Raw genomic sequence first — 22,336 nt, forward strand, 5'->3', positions numbered from 1 at the left:
GGTGGGGGAGGACGCTGCAGCCAAGTGGATGTTTTTAGTCTTTGAGGCAAAGAAGTCTAGGCCTCTTTGCATTCAGCGTTTGATGTGAGGTTAGAGGGGGCTCGAGGGCATGAATGGAGGAGGTGATGGACGGTAGAAAATAGTGCCTTTGGATTATTGTTTGCCTCCACGCTGACTTTGGAGTAAAAGTCAGTTGTGGCTGTGAAAGGAGAGGCAGTGGGTGTGGAGGTGCTCGAGCCACAGCTGGCGGTGAATCGTGAGGCCGGATTTCTGCCATCTGCGCTCGAGCATCCGGATTTGTGTTTTGAGTGAGCGGAGATGCGGAGAAGCGAGAGTGCTACCACTGGGCCGGGCTGACACAGGGTAGAGAAGATGAGACTAAGGGGTAGAGAGGAGAGGCACAGGTAAAAGCCTGAGACGTTGGCAGTTTCGTGCTCTTTTGTTAAATCAGCCTTTCGGTAAAGAGGCCCCAGATTGTGGGTACATCACAGAAGGATTGCAGCATTACATTAGTCTTTTTTAAAACTCTGTTTAAACTAAGTTCTATTTTTAATAGAAATTCTGACTCAAAAAAAGCCTGAGCAAATGTGGATGGATTGTGGCTTGGGGAGGTTAAGGCTTGTGCAGTGGGATTAATTAGCTTTCTGAGGGACCCTAGGAGCAGTCTCATCTCGAGAAGATGATTGCAGAGTGCCAGCCTTTGGTCTGTCACTACATCAGCTGTATTACAGGAACGTCAGACCCTTCAGGTTCCCTCTTAGCTTCAATACAAGGATTTTTCTAGTTTTGCACGAGCTGTGCTTTCTGTGTGCCACAAAGCAGGAGGATTTGTATTCATTCAGCTCGCACTGGACTGCAAAGGGCAGAGCTGTAACTGGTAAGTGCTCTGTCTTCTGCTCTCAGCGCTGTAAAGAAAGGGTGAGTAGAACACAAGCATCTCAGTCTCTCAGCCATTTTGTGTTTCATAAAGTTATGGGGATCTTCTTTCTGTCTGTCTCTTGTCTTGATAGACTTGAAAATAATAACAATAATCTTTCTGTTTGATACAGCAGCTTATCACATTGTTGAAATGTCTCAAATCACTTCACAGGATTCACAATGAAGCGGTGTTACTGTGTATTTTGTGGTTGAAATGTGACAGCCAATTTGCTCACGGCAATGTCCCACAAACTGCCATGAAGTGAGTGATCAATTTTATTTGGGGGATTGCCGGCCAGGACACCGGGAGAGAGAAACCCCCTAATCTTTCAAGTAGTGCCGTGGGATCTTTAACGTCCACCTGAACAGGCAGATGCGACCTCAGTTTAATGTCTCATCCGAAGAACAGCACCTTTGAACCAGCGCTGCACCAGTCAGACCTCGGCATGGAAACAGATCATTTGGGCCAACTTGTCCAGTGTTTATATTCCACAGAAACCTCCTATTCTGCTCTATTCCCTTCTCCCTTATTTATGTATCAAGTTTCCTTCTTAAGTACATTGATGTTATTTGCTTCAACCACAGCCTCCAGCACATTCTCACCACCCTCTCTCTGTGTCTGAAGAAGTTTTCCCTCAACTCCCTGTAGGATGTTACTGACTGGCTTATGTTCCCTCGTTTTGGAATGCCGACAACTTTAAACAGCTTATTAATGTCTTATCGAATCCTTTCATAATTGTAACCACCTCTTTCAGGTCCCCTCTCGTCTGAGGCAAATTGTCCAAAGCCAAAGCTAGGGCTGTGAGCATCTACTTCAATCGCACTAAAGTATAAACCTGGCTCTTTTACAGCAATTTGTTTTCAAACACAAACAGTAGTGCCTACTACTTAATTGCACATTAGATTACAGTGGAGCAGCACTGTAATTGCTTGTGTTATGAAACCCATAGTACACCCACTCACAGTGTTGAGTTTGGGATTTTAATTGTCTCTCTGTGAGCATCCTCCAGCTGCTGGTTGATTGACTTTCATTCGGAGGCTGAACAATGCTGTGGCTCCTGTGAGAGAAGTCCTCCCAATATGTGCTGCTTCCTCATCCATTACTGTCTAAACCTGGAATTTGTAGCTCATTTAATTCATAAGAGTTGTATGTGCTGCTTTTATAGTTATTTCCAATGTAAACATAACCTGTCCAATCAATATAGTGTCAGCCTAGCTCTGTTCATATTACTCTCGCATCTTAGTCAGAAGATTGTTGGCTCAAGCCCAGGTTGGGAGTGTTGGATGGACAGTCCAGGGTGACATTCAGTGCAGGACTGGGGTGAGGGCAGTCGTGTCGGAGACAATGTCCTTTGGAAGAGATATTAAACCACTGTCCCATCAGGTGCCTGTTTAAGATCACTGTTGGAAAAAAAGGGGGCAGTTTCACTGTTCCAATGTTTTGGCTGACATTCCCCCAGATAAAATGGTCATTCACATCATGGCTGTGTTTGGGACATTGCAGTGTCCAAATTGCCTGTCACTGCCTTTTACAGAAACCCTGTAAAGCACTTTGAGACATTCTTGACATTATAGGTGCTGTATTAAATACAATATAATCCAAAATTCCATTTATAGAATGCCTTTCACGTCTGGAGGATGTCCCAAGGTGCTGAACAGTCAGGGATTTGGGCCCTATAAAGTGTGTATACTGTATAGTGTACTGACTGTGTATTTTGTGGGAGAAACACGGCAGCCAATTGTGCACAACAGAGTCCCACAAACTGTCGTGGATTGAGTGACCAAATTATAATTTTTATTTTGGAGGGATTATTACCCCCGGAAAGCAATCTGCCAATAACAACCGGGTTCCTACTTACTGAGGAGTAAGTGGAGTAAGGAAACTGGCCTAAGTCTTCGCCCTGCTCGGGAATTGAATCCAGGTCCTCTCGCTTGCGAGATGAGTGCTCTAAAGGGCTCTACAGAGGAGGAGATGTCATATGTTTGCCTAGAGACACTCAGTCACTACACTCGACAGCCATCGATTGCAGAGTGCTCTCAACCAGTGTTATTGGCTGAATTGAAGACAAGGGTTATTATTGTTTCTGGAGATTAGACATTTCCTGATCTTGAAACACAATACAATGCAAAATTACATTTGTAAAGCACCTTTCATGTGTCTACAAATAGGTGGTCAAATAAGCACAGGCTCTTTAGCACCAATTACTCTGCACAGGGGCCCCATTCTCCCCTTGCTTCTCTCCTCTGGTGAAATGTTGAGCCAACTCCCCCCGCCCCTCCCTTTTAGTTGTTAAAAGAAAAACATTTTCACACAGCGAGTTGTTGGGATCTGGAATGCATTGCCTGAAAGGCTGGTGGAAGCCTATTCGATAACAACTTTTAACAACAACAACAAGATTACATTTGTATAGCGCCTTTCACGTTGGGAGGACATCCCAAGGTGCTGGATAGAGAACAGCATTTCAGACCCGAGCTGGGGTCGGGGGTGGGGGGGGAGAGAAGGGAGGGGAGGGGAAGGGGGTGGCCAATGGCATGGTTGAAGAGGAGGGTCTTGAGGTGGGACTTGAAGGAGGCTAAGGAGGGGGCGAGGCCGAGTGACTGGGGATGGAATTCCAGAGGTTGGGGGCAGAGTGGCTGAAGGCTCTTTCGCCAATGGTGGGGCGGGTGGGTCGGAGAACGTGGAGCAGGCCGGAGGCAGTTGAGCGGAGGGACCGGGCGTTTTTTTTTAAGAAAGCAGTAGATAATTATTTGGGGAGGACAAGTTTGCAGGGCTATGGGGAGAGAGCGGAGGAGTGGGATTGATTTGGAAGCTCTTTTCAAAGAGCCATCACAGACACAATGGGCCGAATGGTTTCCTTCTGTGCTGTATAATTCAATGATTGATTTTATGAGACCAAGTAGTGTAACTACTATCCAATCACTAATCCAGAATGATTGATTATAGGTTGAAAATCAATATGCAAACTGGCAACTTTTGTCCGTCGTGCACAAAAATCCAAGTACAACATAACTTTTTAAAATACTAGGTCTGCATTAGTCAGGGTTCCACTGTGAAGTTCTCGTCATTTAACTCCTGACACACGAGGCAACTGTAGCTCGAGACCACACGGTTGGTCTGGATGAATAAGGCACTTCAGCCCATCTGATCTCATCCCTCCAGAACACCCACCCTACCAACTCCAATCACACCATCGAGCTGCTTTTAAAATGAGTCCCAGTGTCTTGGCCTCAACCACCTGTTCCAGTCATCGATTACCCTCTGCATAAAGAAGATAAATTTCCTGGTGTCTGTCCTCAAATTGTCCTTCACAACTCTAAACCTATATCTTCTTGTCCTATTAATTAAGGTTTACTTTTTCAATCCCATTTCAAATTTTATAAGTTTCCCTCTGAGGTGTCTTCTCACGAGATTGAAGAACCCAAGCTTGTCTAATTTTTGCTCGTTCCTCAAACACTGGGGAATCAGTCTTGCGGCTCTCCTCAGCACAGTCTCTTAAGACCTGGGCAGCTCCTTATGTCACGGTGACCAGATCTGTATCCAGTATTGAAGGTGTGGCCTGACCACAGCCTGAGATTGACGTCTGGGGATCTGAACTTGACTGATTTAGCAACATAGCCCGGCCTCCTGTTTGCCTTGTTTCACCCACAAAATAAACAGTCAATCACTTTACAGTTTGTCCTGTGAAATGCTTTGAGACGTATCTGTGACGTGATGAGATATATCAAATTATTATATTATTGCTGCCTCACACTGTGTGACATAGTGAGCGATGAGTCAACTAATACCCCGAGATCTCTCTCAGCTCATTTACCCCTTTGGCACGTTCAGTCCCATCAATGGATTGAGACTTGTGTTTCCTATTCTTTATAGAATCATAGGAATATATAGCACGGAAGGAGGCCATTCAGCCCATCATGTCTGTGCAGGCTCTTTTAAACGAGTTTCCAAATCAATCCCACTCCCCCACCTTCTCCCCATAGCCCTGCAAACTTGTCCTGTCCAATATGGAAGAGGACAAACTTGTCCTCCATATATTCTTGGATCCTATATGTAGCCCTTTGCATTTATCAGTATGAAACTGTATTTGCCAGTTATCAGCCCGTGTGTAAACCCCATGAAACTCTCTCTGTAGGACCTTTGCCGCTTCCTCTGATCCCACAGTTCCCCCCAACTTGGTGTTATCTGTAAATGTAACTCTCTTACACTGAGTCTGTGAATCCCGGTCATTAATATATACGAGGAACAGGAGGTCCCAGTACAGCCCCTGAGGCACCCACTTAATACCTTCCCCCATTGTGAGCTGCCTCCCTGAACACACACTCACTGCTTCCTTCCCTTCAGCCAATTCTGAATCCACGTCCATGTCTTGCCCTCGATACCCAGTGACCTGTGGTCATTGACCAGAAACATTAATTCACTTTCCTCTTTCCATAGATGCTGCCTGATTTGCTGAGTGTTACCAGCGACTTCTATTTTTATTTAAGAATTCCAACATCTGCAGTATTTGGCCTTTTTTTTCACTTTACAGTATATTCTGTGAAGCACTTTGAGACGTCTCAACGACATGCTGATGCACTGTGTCAAATGCAAGGATTATTATTATTACAGTCCTGTGGATTATTTCACTGCAACTCCATTGCCAACCTCGTTTTACAAAAACAAGCTTCTCCAGCACACAGTTGTTGAATTATATATTAAACATCAGTTGTAAAGTTTGGGTTCCTGTGACCAAGAAAACGTGGGAATCGCTGACACTTCGGACTAGACAAACACTTGTCAATGTGAGACACAAGTTTTAAACTGAGAGACTCACAGCAAGATTTAAGATAATTGGCAAAAGAATCAGAGGGGAGATGAGGAGAAATTTTTTTACACGGAGAGTTGTTACGGTCTGGAATGCACTGCCTGAAAGGGTGATGGAAACAGATTCAATAACAACTTTCAAAAGGGAATTAGATAGGTCTTTGAAAAGGAAAAAAATTGCAAGGTTATGGGGAAAGAGCGGGTGAGTAGGACTGATTGGGCACAGGCACGATGGGCAGAATGGCCTCCTCTGTGCTGTAATATTCTATGACTCTATTCTATAAGAGATCCGTGTGGCTCCATTAACAACTGTGTGCACGTTTAATTGGTGTCTGAAGGCTGAGGATTGCGTGGAATCACTGGTTTATAATGAAAAATAAATTAAATGGACGTGGAACAGCAAAGCAGAAATGAATTACAAACTGTTTTTATAATGTAAATCTGAGCAGCTCCTGCCCTCTGGAGCAGGGCTCCGTGCTGTATCAATCACACAGTGACTGCTGGGGCTGATCTGCTGAAAGTCTCCCTCTGGCCCTTCAACCATCTCAATGGAGTGGATTTTGCAATATTTCTTAATGAATTTAATTGCAAAATCTACAAGTCCATTAAGCTGCCTTGTGAGAAAGCTGCTCCAACTCGTTCAATTCCAGAGCTGAACTGATGGTTTTCCAGTTACTGTAAGAAAAGCCCACTAAGAATTCTCAATTCACACATATGTTACAAAATAGCACAAAATTGATCCACTGCACCATCACAGTGTTTGAGTGGCATATCTTAACCATAGCTAGTTATTCACCTGAAACATGCAGGATTTGATCAAGCCCGGATGTCAACTATGTTCATTCAAACAAGCAACAAATAGAATGCTATTTTCCTCAAAAAGTAATTATTGGTGTTGGTGTTGATGTTAATGGTGTTGGCTTTGATGCTTTTGGCATTGATGCTGTTGTCGTTGATGCTGTTGGCTTTGATGCTGTTAGCGTTGGTGCTATTGGCATTGGTCCTGTTGGTGCTGTTGGGGTTGGAGCTGTTGGCATTGGTGCTGTTGGCGTTGGTGCTGTTGATGGTGTTGATGGCGTTGGTGGCGTTAGTGGTGTTGCTGGCATTGGTGGTGTTGGTGACGTTGGTGGCGTTGGTGGTGGTGCTGGCATTGGTGGTGTTGATGGCGGTGCTGGCATTGGTGGTGTTGATGGCGTTGGTGGTGCTGGCGTTGGTGGTGTTGATGGCGTTGGTGGTGGTGCTGGCATTGGTGGTGTTGATTGTAGTGCTGGTGTTGGTGGTGTTGATGGCGTTGGTGGTATTGGTGGTAGTGGTGTTGATGGCATTGGTAGTGTTGATGGCGTTGGTGGTGTTGGTGGTGGTGCTGGCATTGGTGGTATTGATGGCGTTGGTTGTATTGGTATGAGGGAAGATTGGGAAAATGGACATAAATCGTTCCAGTGGATTTTGAGCACTGAAAGGCACAATGGTTACCATGTAATGTCTATTTTCTGTTTCAGTTTTATGATGTTGTGACTGCGCTAATGTCACGTTAATCTCACAAACCATAAACTGTGTGACGAACAGATTCGCTTTGTTCATTCTGTCTAATTTTACCTTTGCTCTTTTGGCAGATGGCAAGGCCAGCTCCTGCACATTCTCTTAAAGAATGAACATAAGCCGCGGACTGCGTTAGCACAATGAAGGGATATAATGGAAGCCGCGGTCAATCCCAGCATTCATCTGCACACGCCTGCCACTGTGTGCCTGAGGACTGTGAGCATCCTCAGGACTATCTGCACCACAGCCAAGATCCGCGACAGTCTTACCTACTTAGTCCTACCGAGTCCTGTTCGATGGACCATCACTACTGTGTGTCTCGAAGCTCCATTCCCTCTGAGTGTGCTGCGGTGCCTATCAGCATGACAGAGCAGATGGCCTCCAGCAGCACGTTTCCTCGGATGCACCATAACCTGCAGTATGAGTCCTGCGATGACTGCATGACTGCCACCCACGCCTCCAGCAAGATCAACCGGCTGCCGGCCAACTTGCTGGACCAGTTTGAGAAGCAGCTGCCGCTCCATCACGATGGCTTCCACACGCTGCAGTATCAGCGGGCCAGCTCGGCCGAGCAGCGCAGCGAAAGCCCCAGCAGGATACGCCACCTGGTCCACTCTGTGCAGAAGCTCTTCGCCAAGTCCCACTCCCTGGAGGCCCCGTCCAAAGGCAACATAAACGGGACGAGGATGGATGGCAGGGGTGGGGAGAGCCATCATCACCACCACCTTCGCCACCACCACCCACACCACCACCACCAACACCAATCCAGGTCCATAAAGAGGAGCAAAAGCAAGGACCGCAGGTCTGAGTCTAAGCACAGGGCTAAGATGGCGGGTTGGTGGAGCTCCGATGACAATCTGGACAGCGACAGCAGTTACATGGTGGCGAATGCATCTGGGAGACACTCGATGGAACAGGCGACCCAGTACTGTGCAGAACCCATGGAAAGTGCCTTCAGAGATCTCACCCTGAAGAGTTTGAAGAGCAGCAGTGAGGGCAAGTGCCTAGCATGTGCAGCCATGCCCCTCAAGAGAAGCGTGTGGTCCACAATGACTGTGAGCCAAGCCCGCGAGGTTTACCCCAGTTCGGCAACCAACACAGAGAAACCTCCAGCGCTTCAGGAAACAAAGGCACAAGAAAGGGCTTATCATTATCTTCAGGTGAGTGACACATTGTACTTCTGAACATTAGAGAAGAGAGAGAGAGAGAGCGCCTCAGCATACAGATAATATTGAGAATGTTTTGTGTAAAGTACAACACCAACAACTTGCATGTATACAGCACCCTTGAGCAGGACCTCCCCATCCTTTGCTTCCTTCAAGGCCCATCTCAAGACCTTCCTTTTTGACCATGCCTTTGCTCACCCTCTCCCCCCACTTCCCTCCACCCCTGTTGATTACAACTCCCATCTCCGGTGCAAATCCTTAACTGTCCAGCACCTTGGGACATCCTCCCAACAAACGTGGAGTCCTGTAGCTCAGTGATTAGAGCACTCGCCTCGCAAGCGAGAGACCTGGGTTTGATTCCCAGCAGAGCGAAACGTTAGGCAAGTTTCCTTACTCCACACGCCTTTGTTTACCTAGCAGTAAGTGGGAACCTGGTTGTTAATCGGTTGGCGGATCACATTTCTGGGGCCAATGATTCAAATTTAAGGTTTATTATGCGTCAATATAATTTTGCTGTTGTTGTTCTTAACAGCTCTGAGTGTGGAGCCTTGTTGTTGTTGTTGTGTGAAGTAATCCAGCTTTATTACTGCTTTACTACTGTCAATTCATTTCTCATCTTGCTTCTCTTCAAATGGTTGGTTATTGTAATAATCTTTAGGGATTCCTGGAGTCATTCTGTGTTGTAACCCTGAAATGGAGACACTCGCTCGCTCCTCTTTTTGAGAACAATCTGAATAAATAGTTGTGATCAGGATAAAATGTCTCCCAGAACATGGTGAACTTGAGCCAACAAAATGTCAAACTATTTCACAGAATGAGACAATTTCTTTCTTCAAGTGAATGATGTAATTGTTAATGATGTAATGATGGGTGAAAGTAGCAAGTGATAGACAACCAGCAATATCAGACAGCACAAAACCTCCAGACACACGGTTAGACAAATAAGATCAGCCATTCACTTAATTTGTGAGGCAAAAGAAGACCAAGGTCCATCCAGTTTGCCATCCACCATCCTGGCAGTGGCATGTCATGTCCCAAACTATATATTGTATCCCGAAATATTATTTCCTAACGGAAACCTACCTAATTTATTCTCCAGTGAATCAACACTTTCTGCTTTACTGCCTGTCTCCCGAGGGAGTCTGTTCCATACGTTTATTACTCGCTTACTGAAGTAGTGTTTCCACAAATTTGTTCTGAATTTACCCCCCGTTTCAATCACAGGCCGTGTCCTTTGGTTCTACTGTTCAGTACAAGATAAAACAGCTTATCATAGTCTGCATTATCTAGTCCCTTTAGAATCTTAAAGACCGTAATCATATCGCCCCTCAATCCTCTCTTCTCCAGTGTGTGAAGATGCCTAGTTTATCTAATCGCTCCTCATAGTCCAGTTCCTCCATCCCCTCAATCATTTCGGTTGCCCTCCTCTGTATCCTTTCAATTGCTGCAATATCCGTTTTATATTGTGATGACCAGAACTGCACAGAGTATTCCAAGTGCGGTCGCACCAGTGATTTATAAAGTGGCAGGATTACCCCACTACTTCGGCTGAATATTGCCCTTTATATACAGCCCAGCACCTGGTTTGCTTTACTCATTGCTATTGAATGCTGTTGCGAGAGCTTCAATTTATTCATTCAGGATCCCCAGGTCCTTTTCATTTTCCATACAAATTATTTTCTTTCCATTTAAATAATAGTTTCTTCCTGGATTTTTTGTCCCCATATGAAGCACTTTACATTTCACATGTGGGATGTTGCTGTATGCAAACTGCCTGCCAGGTTGGCCTATAAATACACAGTAACTAAACTTTACATTAAAATCGTGTGAAGCATTTTGTGATTTCTCGAAATGTGATGAGGCTCTGTATCAAATGCAAGAATTTTTATTCTTATTATCCATATAGCCTATCCTTCTAGCATAAGCAAATGGAAATGTGTATTTTAACTTTGAATAAAAGCCTGAATGGCTAAGGAAAAAGATAAACTCTGATGGAAATTGTCAGCAATATTAGACAATCATATCCATTTTTCATCCTTCTGAAACATAGCATAACATAATAATATGTGTAGACACCTACAGCAATCATTTCCTCCTGACCAAAGCACTTTGTAAGAGCCCAGATGTGCTCCAGTAGTTTAGGGAAATAGCCTCTAGTGAGGTGTGGGCTTTTCTGAACCAACGTGATTAATGAGGATTTTAGTCCTAAATGAGACTATTAGCCTCAGTGCTAATAGTGATGGAGTGTTGCACCACAGTCTACAAACAACAACGACATCAAAATTACATTTGTATAGCGCCTTTCACGTCAGGAGGACGTCCCAAGACCCGAGAGGGAGAACAGAGACTGAAAATGTTACTAAAGATCATTGTTTTAATAAGGATCACAATGTTTCCTTCCCAGTTAAAACTCCCCCAGCTCTGCTGTGATATTTATAGCCTCTTCATCCCGGGAATGGAACCCCAGCACGGAGAGTTAGGTTTGATCAGGGAGTGAAAGTGTGAGGTTCAGCTCCAGGCTGGTCTGCTTCACTCAGTGTATATTTCTGCAAATGTTTGGAACCCTGTGACTGGGCTCACAACGCTTTCCATTTGCCTCATCCAGCGTACGTTATAGATCATCTCCCTCCACCTGCCATGCTAATGTGAAGGACAGAAAGCACTCCAAGCCTTGCTGAGGGAGGCAGCTGAGATAATGCCAGTGAGCAATGGATTCTGTGTAGCTCTGAATTGTAGGAAGGAAGCCAGGTTGAGGGTGTGCACAGCAGCAACGAGAGCCCTTCCCATACAGCAGAGAAAGAACATCATCCAGGCAGAGGGCGAAACCTTGGGCAAGTTTCCTTACTCCACACAGAGCCTAATAATAATCCCTCCAAAACCAAAACAATAATAAATTGGTCATTTTCAATCCACGACTGTTTGTGGGACATTGCTGTGCGCAATTGGCTGCCGCGTTCGCCCACAAAATATACAGTCAATTCACTTTACAGCATATTCTGTGAAGCGCTTTGAGACGTCTAGAAGATGTGAAAAGCGCTATATCAAATGCAAGGATTATTATTATTATTATGATCCCAACCTACAGGAATCGGCTGGACCCAGAGCCAAGAGCTGTGACCTGTGTCAGCCAGTGGTCCACATTACACAAGAGACACAAGACCGTCAAATCTCAATTATGTCTTTGTGGTTCATGAGTTGCACGATCTGGTGAGGTAAGCTTGCTGTCTCCCCCCCCACCCCCAATCCACACACACACTATTCTTTCATGTCATCACTTAGGTCAATTCATGTTGCCTACTGCTGTAGATCATTGAACATGACATCAGTTCAAAACACAAGTGCTCTTCACGCTCATTGATTGTGGACAATTGCCTCTCTCTGCAACATGAGTTGACCTAAGTGATGACATGAAAGAATAGTGTGTGTGTGGATTGGGGATGGAGGGGGAGACAGCAAGCTTACCTCACCAGATCGTGCAACTCATGAACCACAAAGACATAATTGAGATTTGACGGTCTTGTGTCTCAGCACCATTATTTTAACCTCTCAGAAAGTTCTTCTGAAGTAAAGTTGAGCCACTTTATAATAAGAAGAACCCTTGCACTTGACCCAGTGCCTTATCATGTTATCGAGACGTCTTGAAGCACTTCACAGAATTTAGCAGCCAATTTGTGCACAGCAACTTCCCTCAAACTGCCATGAAGTGAGTAACTAATTTTATTTTATTTTATTTATTTAGTGAGGTGTCAGTAATCAAACCAGAGCATCACATCGGAAAGTAATGCGAGTCCAGCCGACAATTCCTATTTAGGCAGAATTAACCCCAGAGCAACCCATTGAAGGTTGAGGCATTCAAAGTCCCTAATATTTTCCTCTTGCTGCTCATGCTCTTCAGTCCATGACAGGTCCCAAAGGGGTGATTGAAATCAGCAAAGCGATGTGAAACCCTGAGTCTCACTCTGTGCGTGGTTGGTGGCCAGACTGTGGCCATCACGTGCAGAAATGACTCTCTCAGCAGATTTTTTTTTGTTTTTGTTTTTATGAGTGATAACAGAAACGTTCTCATCAAGAGCTCGCGTTGATACGTAGATCACAGCTGATAAGGGTTAGTTCAGGCTGGTAGTACATTCAGTATTTTCTCAGGATCTTCGTGTTTCAGTGAATGGAGCCCTGGATTTCTACATTAATATTGTGACCAGAGCAGTGGGGAACACACTGGAGGTACAGGAGCAATTAAATTAAAGGTTAGCAGCCGTGTGGAGGGCAAACAAGATGAACTTTTGTGCAATCTAAATTACAAACAGTGAATTGAAGCAATAAATGGATCTCAAACAGACATTTGAATATTTGGGTTTCACAGCAGAATACTAAGGAGTGATGTGGTTTAAGAATAACTGAAATCATAGCCTAGCTGATTTAAAATCAGTGCATAATGGAGGGTCCATTGTACTGGTCTGAATCCACACATAATCAACAGTAACTTGCAATTATACATATGCACTTATAGATAGATATATAAGGATTCAAGCTCCACTTTGGGACTTTGAACTCGCACTTTGAATTTTGGCTGACGCTCCAATGCAGTGCTGGGGAAGTGCCGCATTTTTTCAGATGAGACATTGAACTGAGGTCCTGTCTACCTGTTCAGGTGACCTTAAACATCTCATGGCACTAGTTGAACAGAGAAGGGACTTTATCCTGATGTCCTGGCCAACAATCCCGAAATAACGCACATTCACTTATGGCTGTTTGTGAGACACTGCTGTGTGGATATAAGCTGCTTCATTCCAGTACATCCCGTGAAGCGTTTTGAGACATCCGCCCAACATGAAAGGCACTGTATCAATTGGAAGGATTAATATTATTTATTATTCTTAGCACAGTAAACCAGGACCAGGAGAAACTGAGAGAAACCATTCAGCACCCACACATCTTGCTATGCATGTGGCAGTGGAGCTGAGTGTAATATCCAGTGACACCTGGGGAATTAGAGTAAATAGCTTCTCGTTATTGTTTTACATGCGATTATAAATATGGAGATATATGATGAATGGGATTGTGGGGCTGCGATGGGAAGAGAGCCAGGAAGCCAGCCATTCAGCTGCTGGTGATTGAAAGGCAAACGTCCTTTTGTGCTGCTAAAACATCTGCCTTCATGCTCCACTCACCGTGCTGAACAATCGTTTCATTTCAGTTAGCGCAATTTTCAGAACAAAAGTTATGAAGACGCAGCTGATTAGATGGATGAAGGAACAGCTTCCTTTCCGGCCAGCCTCGCAAGCACGAGTGGTGAGCAGGAGCTGAAGCTCACAGCACATCCCATCAGCACAACCATTCATCACTGGCTAATAAAGCTGACACATCCTGCTCGCTTCCCTTCAAACAAAATGTCCAGTCCTTTATTTCTCAAAAAAGCTGATTATCAGCCCTTAAATTAAACTAGCACACATAATAAGGAGGATAAATTTAAAGCTTGGATGAACCTGAATTCAATATCTTTAATTTCATTTTTCATTTCAAAAATTACAATGGCTCCTCGATCCTCTCTGAGTTTACAGGTTAGATGAGAAGGTACAGTAATACACACCTCCCAACCCTATTATACATAGACTGGCATCATGTGTAGCCTGTCCTTATGAGGAACATGAGCCTCAGTGAAGCCATCTGAGTCTATAGCATGTCTCAAGCCATCAATGCAGAACAAGACGAATGCAAGATTCAGGGAGGTGAATACGAGGAAATGGTTTAGGATTCTGCTGCAGAATTTTATATAATAATATTAATCCTTGTGTTTGATAAAGTGCTTTATTGCTTGTTGAGACGTCTCAAAGAGCTTCACTGCGTTTACTGTGAGATGCAGTGACTGTGGTTTTTATAGTGAACACTGCCGCCAATTTGTGCTCAGCAATGACACACAAACAGCCGTGAAGTGAGTGACCAATTTTATCTGGGGGATGATTGTCCAGGACTGCAGGAGAATTACACAGAGGTGGTGGTGGTTGTGTTCGATGATGCGCATTGCTGCAGCACCCAGCACAATCTCACATACCAGCCTCAGAGTGTTGCTGCCAATACACTGTCTCAGTGGCTGGCTTACTAGGAGCTGAGCTGGCAATGTATACAAGCAGCAGTGTGGGGCTTTGATTCATTATTTGGTTGATTTGGAATCCAGGTCCCTGAAGCAAGGCCCTTGCTGGGAGCTGCCAGCCCTATTCCAGACATCTTCAACTCATTCAAACCCAACCCATGCATTTATGCAAAAACCTGCTGCAGGTTTAAGTGCTAAAAGCCCATCGCTGCGTTGCAACTAATCTTCACCTGGCACTGTGCCCAGCGGCCTCCCAGCCAGTCATACACTGACTTCACACACCAAGTCTAACAGCGCCCTCTCCCTCACGCTCTTCACGAAGAATTGGCTGCTGCATTTCGCCCACAAAATAACAGTCAATTTACTTTACAGTCTATTCTGTGAAGCACTTTGAGACGTCTCGAAAACATGATGAGGCGCTGTATCAAATGCAAGCATTATTATTATTGTTATTATTGCAGTGGACTATAGGACACATATTGTAGAGGCCGATGACTTTCATATTAACTTGATGGTCCAGCAGGTAACTGTGCCACACGTTGTTCTGTACATAATTCCATTATTGGCACAACACACACAGAGCGTTATCATGTATCAGGGGAGTTTATCCCGGTGTCCTGGCCAACAATCCCTCAAATAAAATTGGTCACTCACTCCATGGCTATTTGTTGAATATTTCTGTGCCCAACTGGCTACTGCATTTCGCCCCCAAAATATACAGTCAATTCACTTTACAGTATATTGTGGGGTCCTGTATTTTAATGGTTAGAGCAAGCGAGAAGACCTGGGTTCAATTCCTTGGCAGCACATTTCCTTACTCCACCCACCTCCATTTAGGAACCTGGTTGTTAGTCGTTTGGCGGATCACCTTTCTGGTGGTAATAATCCCTTAAAAAAATAATAATTTGGTCACTCAATCCATGACTGCTTGCCCACAACATATATAATCAATTCACTTTACAGTGTATTCTGTGAAGCCCTGTGAGACGTCTCGAAGATGTGATAAGGAGCTGTATCAAATGCAAGGATTATTATTATTATTAATTGTGTCTTAGTAAATGTCTGAATAACATACAGAGTGTTGACTGCAACTGAGTTTATATTATATTATATTTACTTTCAATAAATTCCTCGAAATTTAACTATTTATAATTTAAGATTTTGGACACAACAACAAGATTACATTTGTATATCGCCTTTCACGTCGGGAGGATATCCCAAGGAACATCCTCTTTATAATAATAATAATAATCCTTGCATTTGATATAGCGCTTTTCACGTCGGGAGGACGTCCCAAAGCGCTTCACAGAACACACTGTAAAGTGAATTGACTGTATATTTGTGGGCGAACGCGGCAGCCAATTGCGCACAGCAATGTTCCACAAACAGTCGTAGATTGAAAATGACCAATTTATTATTGTTTTGTTTTGGAGGGATTATTATTAGGCTCTGTGTGGAGTAAGGAAACTTGCCCGAGGTTTGGCCCTGTGCCTGGAATTGAACTCAGGTCTCTCACTTGCAAAGCGAGTGCTCTAACCACTGAGCTACAGGACTCCACGGGACTTTAATAACCACCCCCTTTTCCTGAGGTCATTTCTACCGTAAACCATGCCAGTTGCCTGTTTGTTCCACTTCTCACTTAAGACATTAACCATATTCCATTGACGTTACATTGCTCTATTCAAAGAGCTGGCACAAACTCGATGGGCCGAATGGCCTCGTTTTGTGCTGTACGATTCTATGATTCTATGATATGGTGTTACGTTCCTTCTCATCATACCCAAGCAGGAAAGGGATGACACATATCAATCAAGTAAACTGTCAAAACATCCTTGAAAGTATCGGCCACAGAAAGGATATAGGTGGAGAAAAGCAAAGACTTTTGCATTAAAGCTACAGAAGCAAATTTTAATTTAAACAGGGTCTAACAGTATGAATGTTAGAGAACTTCTGTTATACGTATAATACATATTAAAACAGCATATTAATTATCAGCTGAACACAATATAAAAGGTGTTGAATTGCTAAGATTACAACAACCATATGATTTATATTTTAACAAAGGTTAGCAAAAGTATATATACATTCCCATGTTACATTATTCTTACGTCAAGAACAATTCACGTAGGATGCTTCAGGAGTCTGTATTACATATAATTGAGAAGCATTATGAAGATATAATCACAATTCTGTCTTTGAAGGTCACAGCTGTCCACACTGATGGCCAGAGGCACTGTACTTCAGATGAGACGTTAAATCAAGGTCCCATCTGCTTGTTGAGGTGGACCTAAAGATCCCATGACACTGTATGTCTCGGTGACCTGGCCAACAATCCCCAAATAAAATTGATCATTCACTTCATGACTGTTTTGTGGGATGTTGCTGTGAGCAAATTTGATGCTACATTTCCCCATAAAACGCACACACTTATTGTACGCTTTACAATAAATTCTGTGAAGTGCTTTGAGATGGCCTTCTGACTAGAAAGATGTTAATATTAAACACAATGCTTATTATTATAATAGCGTTGGATTAATCTCTATCCACACAGCAACTTGTAGAGATTTGGAGTCCTGTAGCTCAGTGGTTAGACCACTCGCATCGCAAGCGAGAGACCTGGGTTTGATTCCTGGACAGGGCAAAATGTTGAGCAAGTTTACTTACTCCAAGTATCTCTGTTTACCCAGCAGTAAGTAGGAACCCAGTTGTTAGTCGATTGGTGGATTGCTTTTCCGGGGGTAATAATCCCTTAATCCAAGATCGTTTGTGGGACACTGCTGTGTGCAATTGGCTGCCGCGTTTCGCCCACAAAGTACAGTCAATTCATTTTACAGTATATACAGTGAAGTGCTTTGAGACGTCTCGAAAACATGATAAAGCGCTGTATCAAATGCAAGGATTATTCATCCTTTTAGCTCAGGATCATGTAGTTGTGACACAGTTCTGTCATATTTTAAATTAATTCATGATCCTCCTGTCGCTCGTTATATAAAATGGTGAATAATTAACAAGCTACTTTGATGGCTTGTCTAACCCATCCATTAAAAATCAGCACGTGTGGGGCTAATACAACGAGGCAGTTAAAACAAAATGTGCACAAAGCATCCACTACCCAGCAGCTAATGCTCAAACGTTAGAACATTCTGCTGCACAGTTGCTCCTACAATAAAATCACTCACTTCATGGCTGTTTGTAATCACTTCTCAGTCTTTTGGCTAAAGTCAAGTGTACTTCTTTTATTATCAGTCACTCCATGAGCTAGCAATGCCAGGAAAGTTCATCTCGTGTTGAGATTTCCTGATCTCATTCGTAACTGTGCGCATTTTGGGAAGGATTGAGCTCCCGGCTGGAGGTATGCTTTCAGCCCTCTGTTGGTTGGGATTGGTATTGCGGTACTTCCGGTCTAAGGGGTGTGATCTACCCTCACAAAGAGGAAGCGGAGATACTGGAACTTGGAGCTCACTTGAGCACCTGGTCACTAGGTTCAGGCCAGGCTTGCCCTGCTGGAGAGGCCATCTAACCACCTGACCTGCTCGGGTGGCCATGAAGACATGGTTCAGGTCTCCATTGTCCTTTGACAATTTGGGGCCTAGAAGAGTTTAGGGGGGATTGGGGTCTGTCTGCGGGGACAACCCTCGTTCTCTGAGTGGAACTTATTCAGTCAAATTTGGTTAATGGGGATGAGCAGGTCTAACCTCCCTCACCAATAAAAAAAATTTTTTAAAAAACTTCATGGTTGTTTGTGAGACATCGCTGTCCATTATTGGCTGCCATGTTTGCCTACAAATACATAGTCACTAGGTTACATAGTAAAATCCTATGAAGAGCTAAGAGATATCGAATGCAATGATTATTATTATTCAGACAGGAAGCTTGCTTGCAATGGTTATATTTGGTTTATGACCTGCAGTCTGATACCACAACAAGTACCAATTGTATTGGACAAAAATGTGAAGTTTCTTAACAGATTTGGTGTGATAACTATTTGATGTGATAACTTTCACCCGACTGTTAAGAAGAGTTCAGCTAGAACTAACCCTTCAGTGGACAGGTGGGAAGGGTAAAAATAATGATTCCATTAAAAGGTGTAGATGGAGATAATTTGGATTTTAAGATTCCATTAAATCTCAGAGAAATATTCACTTCTCAACTACGTACTGAAGTACTGTACTTATAGAATTAGTGCGTTTTCCATTATGTTGTGACTGAGCATCTGATCATACCAAATGAATTATAGTAATAAATGTCTACAGTTCTGAGATAACTTAACATTTCCCTAATAAATTGTTAATGCCCTTTCATTATCTGCTCTATAGCTGTTTAATTTGTTTCCTATTATACTTTGCATCATTATATTTCTATTCTATTTATGATTGCCACTTGTAAAAAATTGATGATGAGGAGATGGTTTTAGTTATGCCTGGCAATGAATTGGGCTTGGGTGCTTGAACACTGGTAATGGCTATATAGTGAGCTGTGTGTGCAGCGTGAAGAGTAATTGGGCACAGGAGTCAGTCACTGCACTCACTGCAAGATTGTGAAGCGCTGGGCACCTAGAGTGAGGTTTAGATACTGGATGTGCAGCTGATAGCTCGATGAGGATGTCCTATTGTTAATACACGGCAACAGAATCATCAAGAGAGGTTTGGAGGAATTTCTTCACTCAGAGGTTGGTTTGGCAGTGCAATTCCTTACGTGGCTATAGGTTTATCAGCCTGGCTCAGTCAGCAGTGCTCTCACCTGAGTCAGAAGGTTTGTGGTGAAGCCCCATGTCAGTCTAGGGCAGAAATCTCCAACCAGTTGATTGGCGCGAGGTGGCGTCTTGCACATGCTCAATAAAAGCAAGAAGAAGAAGCCATATTTACTGCTGTTTAAACCAAAACGTTGATAGAATTTTTAAGATGCATGAAATAGCTTGTGAATCTGGCTTCATTTTCAATTGAAATACTTATGGGTTCTGTCGCTCCTCCTTCTTGTCTTTTTGATGCTGCTCAACAAAATCACCTAGTGGTGATCAGCTATTTGGAGACCTCCTGGTCAAGGCTGATACTCTAGTGCAGTTCTGGGAGAGCGCTGCATTGTCGGAGGTGCCATCCTTGTGATGAGTCATTAAACCATGGTTGGTCCTGTTTGCCTGTTCAGGTGTACGTTAAAGATCCCATGGCACTACTCGAAAAGCAAAAGACGTTTCTCCTGATGTCCTGGCCAACAATCCCCAAATAAAATTGATCCTACTCACTTTATGGCTGTTTAGGGAAATCACTGTGTGAGAATTAGCTGGCACAATTGTATACAAAACACGCAGTCACTACGCTTGTGAAACACTTTGCAATGTCTTCCAAATGTGAAAAGCTCTGTTTCAAATGCAAGATATTTTTAAAAATCATTTTGTAAAGCAGGCTTTATGCACCAGCTGATCTTTATTGTGTTCCAAGCTGTTCCGATTTGCTGTGTTTAGTCTTCAATTGGATGCCCGCTGTCTATTAGACACTGGACATATGGCAGTGACAGCGATTGAGAGAGATTAGGAGCTCTGATGAACGGCACTGGATTGAAGACAACGCCTTCACTTGGGGAGAGCGAATGTAATCATGGTATTTGAGGAAGGAGAGAGATATGACTGAGAATTATAAACTCACTACTTTAATGCCAGTTTGGGGGAAACATGCTCAGGAGTGCGTTATGAGATGTTGTCAGTGTTTGGCTTGAGGCACGGTTCTGCTGTGTATGATGATCGCGCTGAGGTTATTTCTGAAGGTAACTTCTCCAATGGAGGTTAGAAAATGCTGGGCTTCCTCGAGTCCAAAATCGAGGGAATCTGCTCAGCTGCCACTGCCCACCCCAACTTCCACCCCCTCCCTAACCACACCCCACACAATTACCCATCCAACAATTACTCATCCCTCCTTCCACACCTTTGAACCTGTCACACCCACCTCTATCTTCACCACCATAACCTCCATGAAGTCCACCACCTGCTCCCTGGACCCCATCCCTCTCCTTAAATCCCAGCTCCACCTCCCTGCCCCACTACTCGCCGACACCATTAACCTCTCCCTGTCATCTGGCACTGTTCCTTCCCTCCTCAAATAGCCACTCTATCTCTCTGCCTCCACCCTCAACTCCAGGACTACTGGCATCCTGACTGACTGTCTGCCCGACATCAGGTCCTGGATGAGGGACAACTTTCTCCAATTCAACCTCAGCGAGACCGAGGCCCTCCTGATTGGCTCGCGCCAGCGCCTCTGCACCTCAGGCACTGGCAGCATCAGCCTCCACGGCTGCACACTCACCCTCACTGAGCCAGTCAGGAACCTGGGGGTCTTTTTTGACCCTGAACTGTCCTTTCTCCCCCACATCCACACCATGACTGGCACTGCCTACCACCACCTCCGCAACATTGCCAGACTCCGCCACTGCCTCACCCCTCAGGCCCCAAACCCTCACCCGCGCATTCGTCACCTCAAGGCTCGATTACGGGAACTCCCTCCTCATCGGCCTTCCCAACTCTTCCCTTCACATCCTGCAGATCATCCGAAACTCTGCAGCTCGTGTACTCTCACGCACCAGTGACCCCATCACTCCCACCCTCGCCCGACCCCATCACTCCCACCCTCGCACGACCCCATCACCCTCACCCTCGCCCGACCCCATCACTCCCACCCTCGCCCGACTCCACTGGCTCCCCATCCCCCAGAGGATCGAGTTCAAGATCCTCGTCCTCACCTTTAAGGCCATTCATGGCCTCGCCCCCTCCTACCTCTCTGACCTGCTGACTCCCTACCAACCTGCCCACTCCCTCCGTTCATCAGGCTCCGGCTGCTCCATGAATGTAATTTTGTTGTTTTTGTTGTAGAAGTGGATGTTAATCATGGGGATTTCAGAAAAAGTCTGAATAGCTTGATGTCAGGGTTCAGAGAGATAAAGGCTCATTGGAATCACAAATCGTCAGTCTCTTACTGCATTTAGTGACCGTGCTCCCTGATGTGTGTGAACATGTCCCATGACATGTGAGTATGCCAACGGACATGTGTGTGAACATGCCCCCTGACGTGTGTGATCATGCCCCATGATACATGTGTGAACATGCCCCCTGACATGTGTCAGCATGTCCTCTGACCTGCCTGTGAGCGAGTCCCCTGCATTGCGTGTGAGGGTGCCACGTGTGTGAGCATCCAGCGAGTTTCCCGCTGCTCATCTCGGGTGGACCACGCTACGAGTTAGCAGGAGCCGAGTGGGAAGAATGGGTACAGTGAGCCTGAGTAAATGAATTCAGGATGAGATGTGAATTTTTATAACGTTGCTGAGGTCCTGAGCCCTGCCACTCTCTGGCTGTGGCCTTCCTGTTGCTGTGATTTGTATTCTATCAGGTTTTGAAAGATGGCGTACTGACATCTTAACACACTCAAACAACATCTGCCAACAAATGAGTAACTGTTCAAACATTTCTCTGCTTCTCTAATTCCCTATTATTAGCTTTTATGGGGTAACAAAACGAAAACTTGAATCTTGAATGTTAAAGAAAAAAACCCTCCAAATCTCCCAGATGGACCACACTGGCTGTGCTGAGGTTTGGTTGAGCGGGTCCTTGCTATGAACCGGCGCAGAGATGTACGCGGAGGGTGATTGCCCTGTCAGTAAACACTGATGGCTTTAGTGGGAAGTCTCTCACACAGATGGGGCGGGCGGGCTGGGGATGGTGAGTGGCAGCAGGGAGGGCAGCAACATGGAGCTGCTGGACCTGATTCATCAAAGCCTGCTCCTGGCAGCAAGGGAAGCCAGCCTGGCACCAGGCACACCGACTCCAACACAGCCAAACCC

At 44.7% G+C, this 22,336-nt stretch overlaps 1 protein-coding gene across 1 annotated transcript in view; it reads left to right on the forward strand.

Annotated features, from left to right (window-relative positions):
* Positions 1-7,401: 7,401 nt before the first annotated feature.
* LOC103187078 (disks large-associated protein 2) overlaps positions 7,402-22,336 on the forward strand; it is a 38,550-nt gene continuing 23,615 nt past the window's right edge. Inside the window, exon 1 of the mRNA XM_042338880.1 lies at positions 7,402-8,421. Coding sequence (XP_042194814.1) covers positions 7,402-8,421 — 1,020 coding nt within the window. The remainder of the gene's footprint in view (positions 8,422-22,336) is intronic.

Source organism: Callorhinchus milii, unplaced genomic scaffold (assembly GCF_018977255.1).
Source record: "Callorhinchus milii isolate IMCB2004 unplaced genomic scaffold, IMCB_Cmil_1.0 Scaffold10, whole genome shotgun sequence".
Classification (NCBI taxonomy): Eukaryota; Metazoa; Chordata; class Chondrichthyes; order Chimaeriformes; family Callorhinchidae; genus Callorhinchus; species Callorhinchus milii.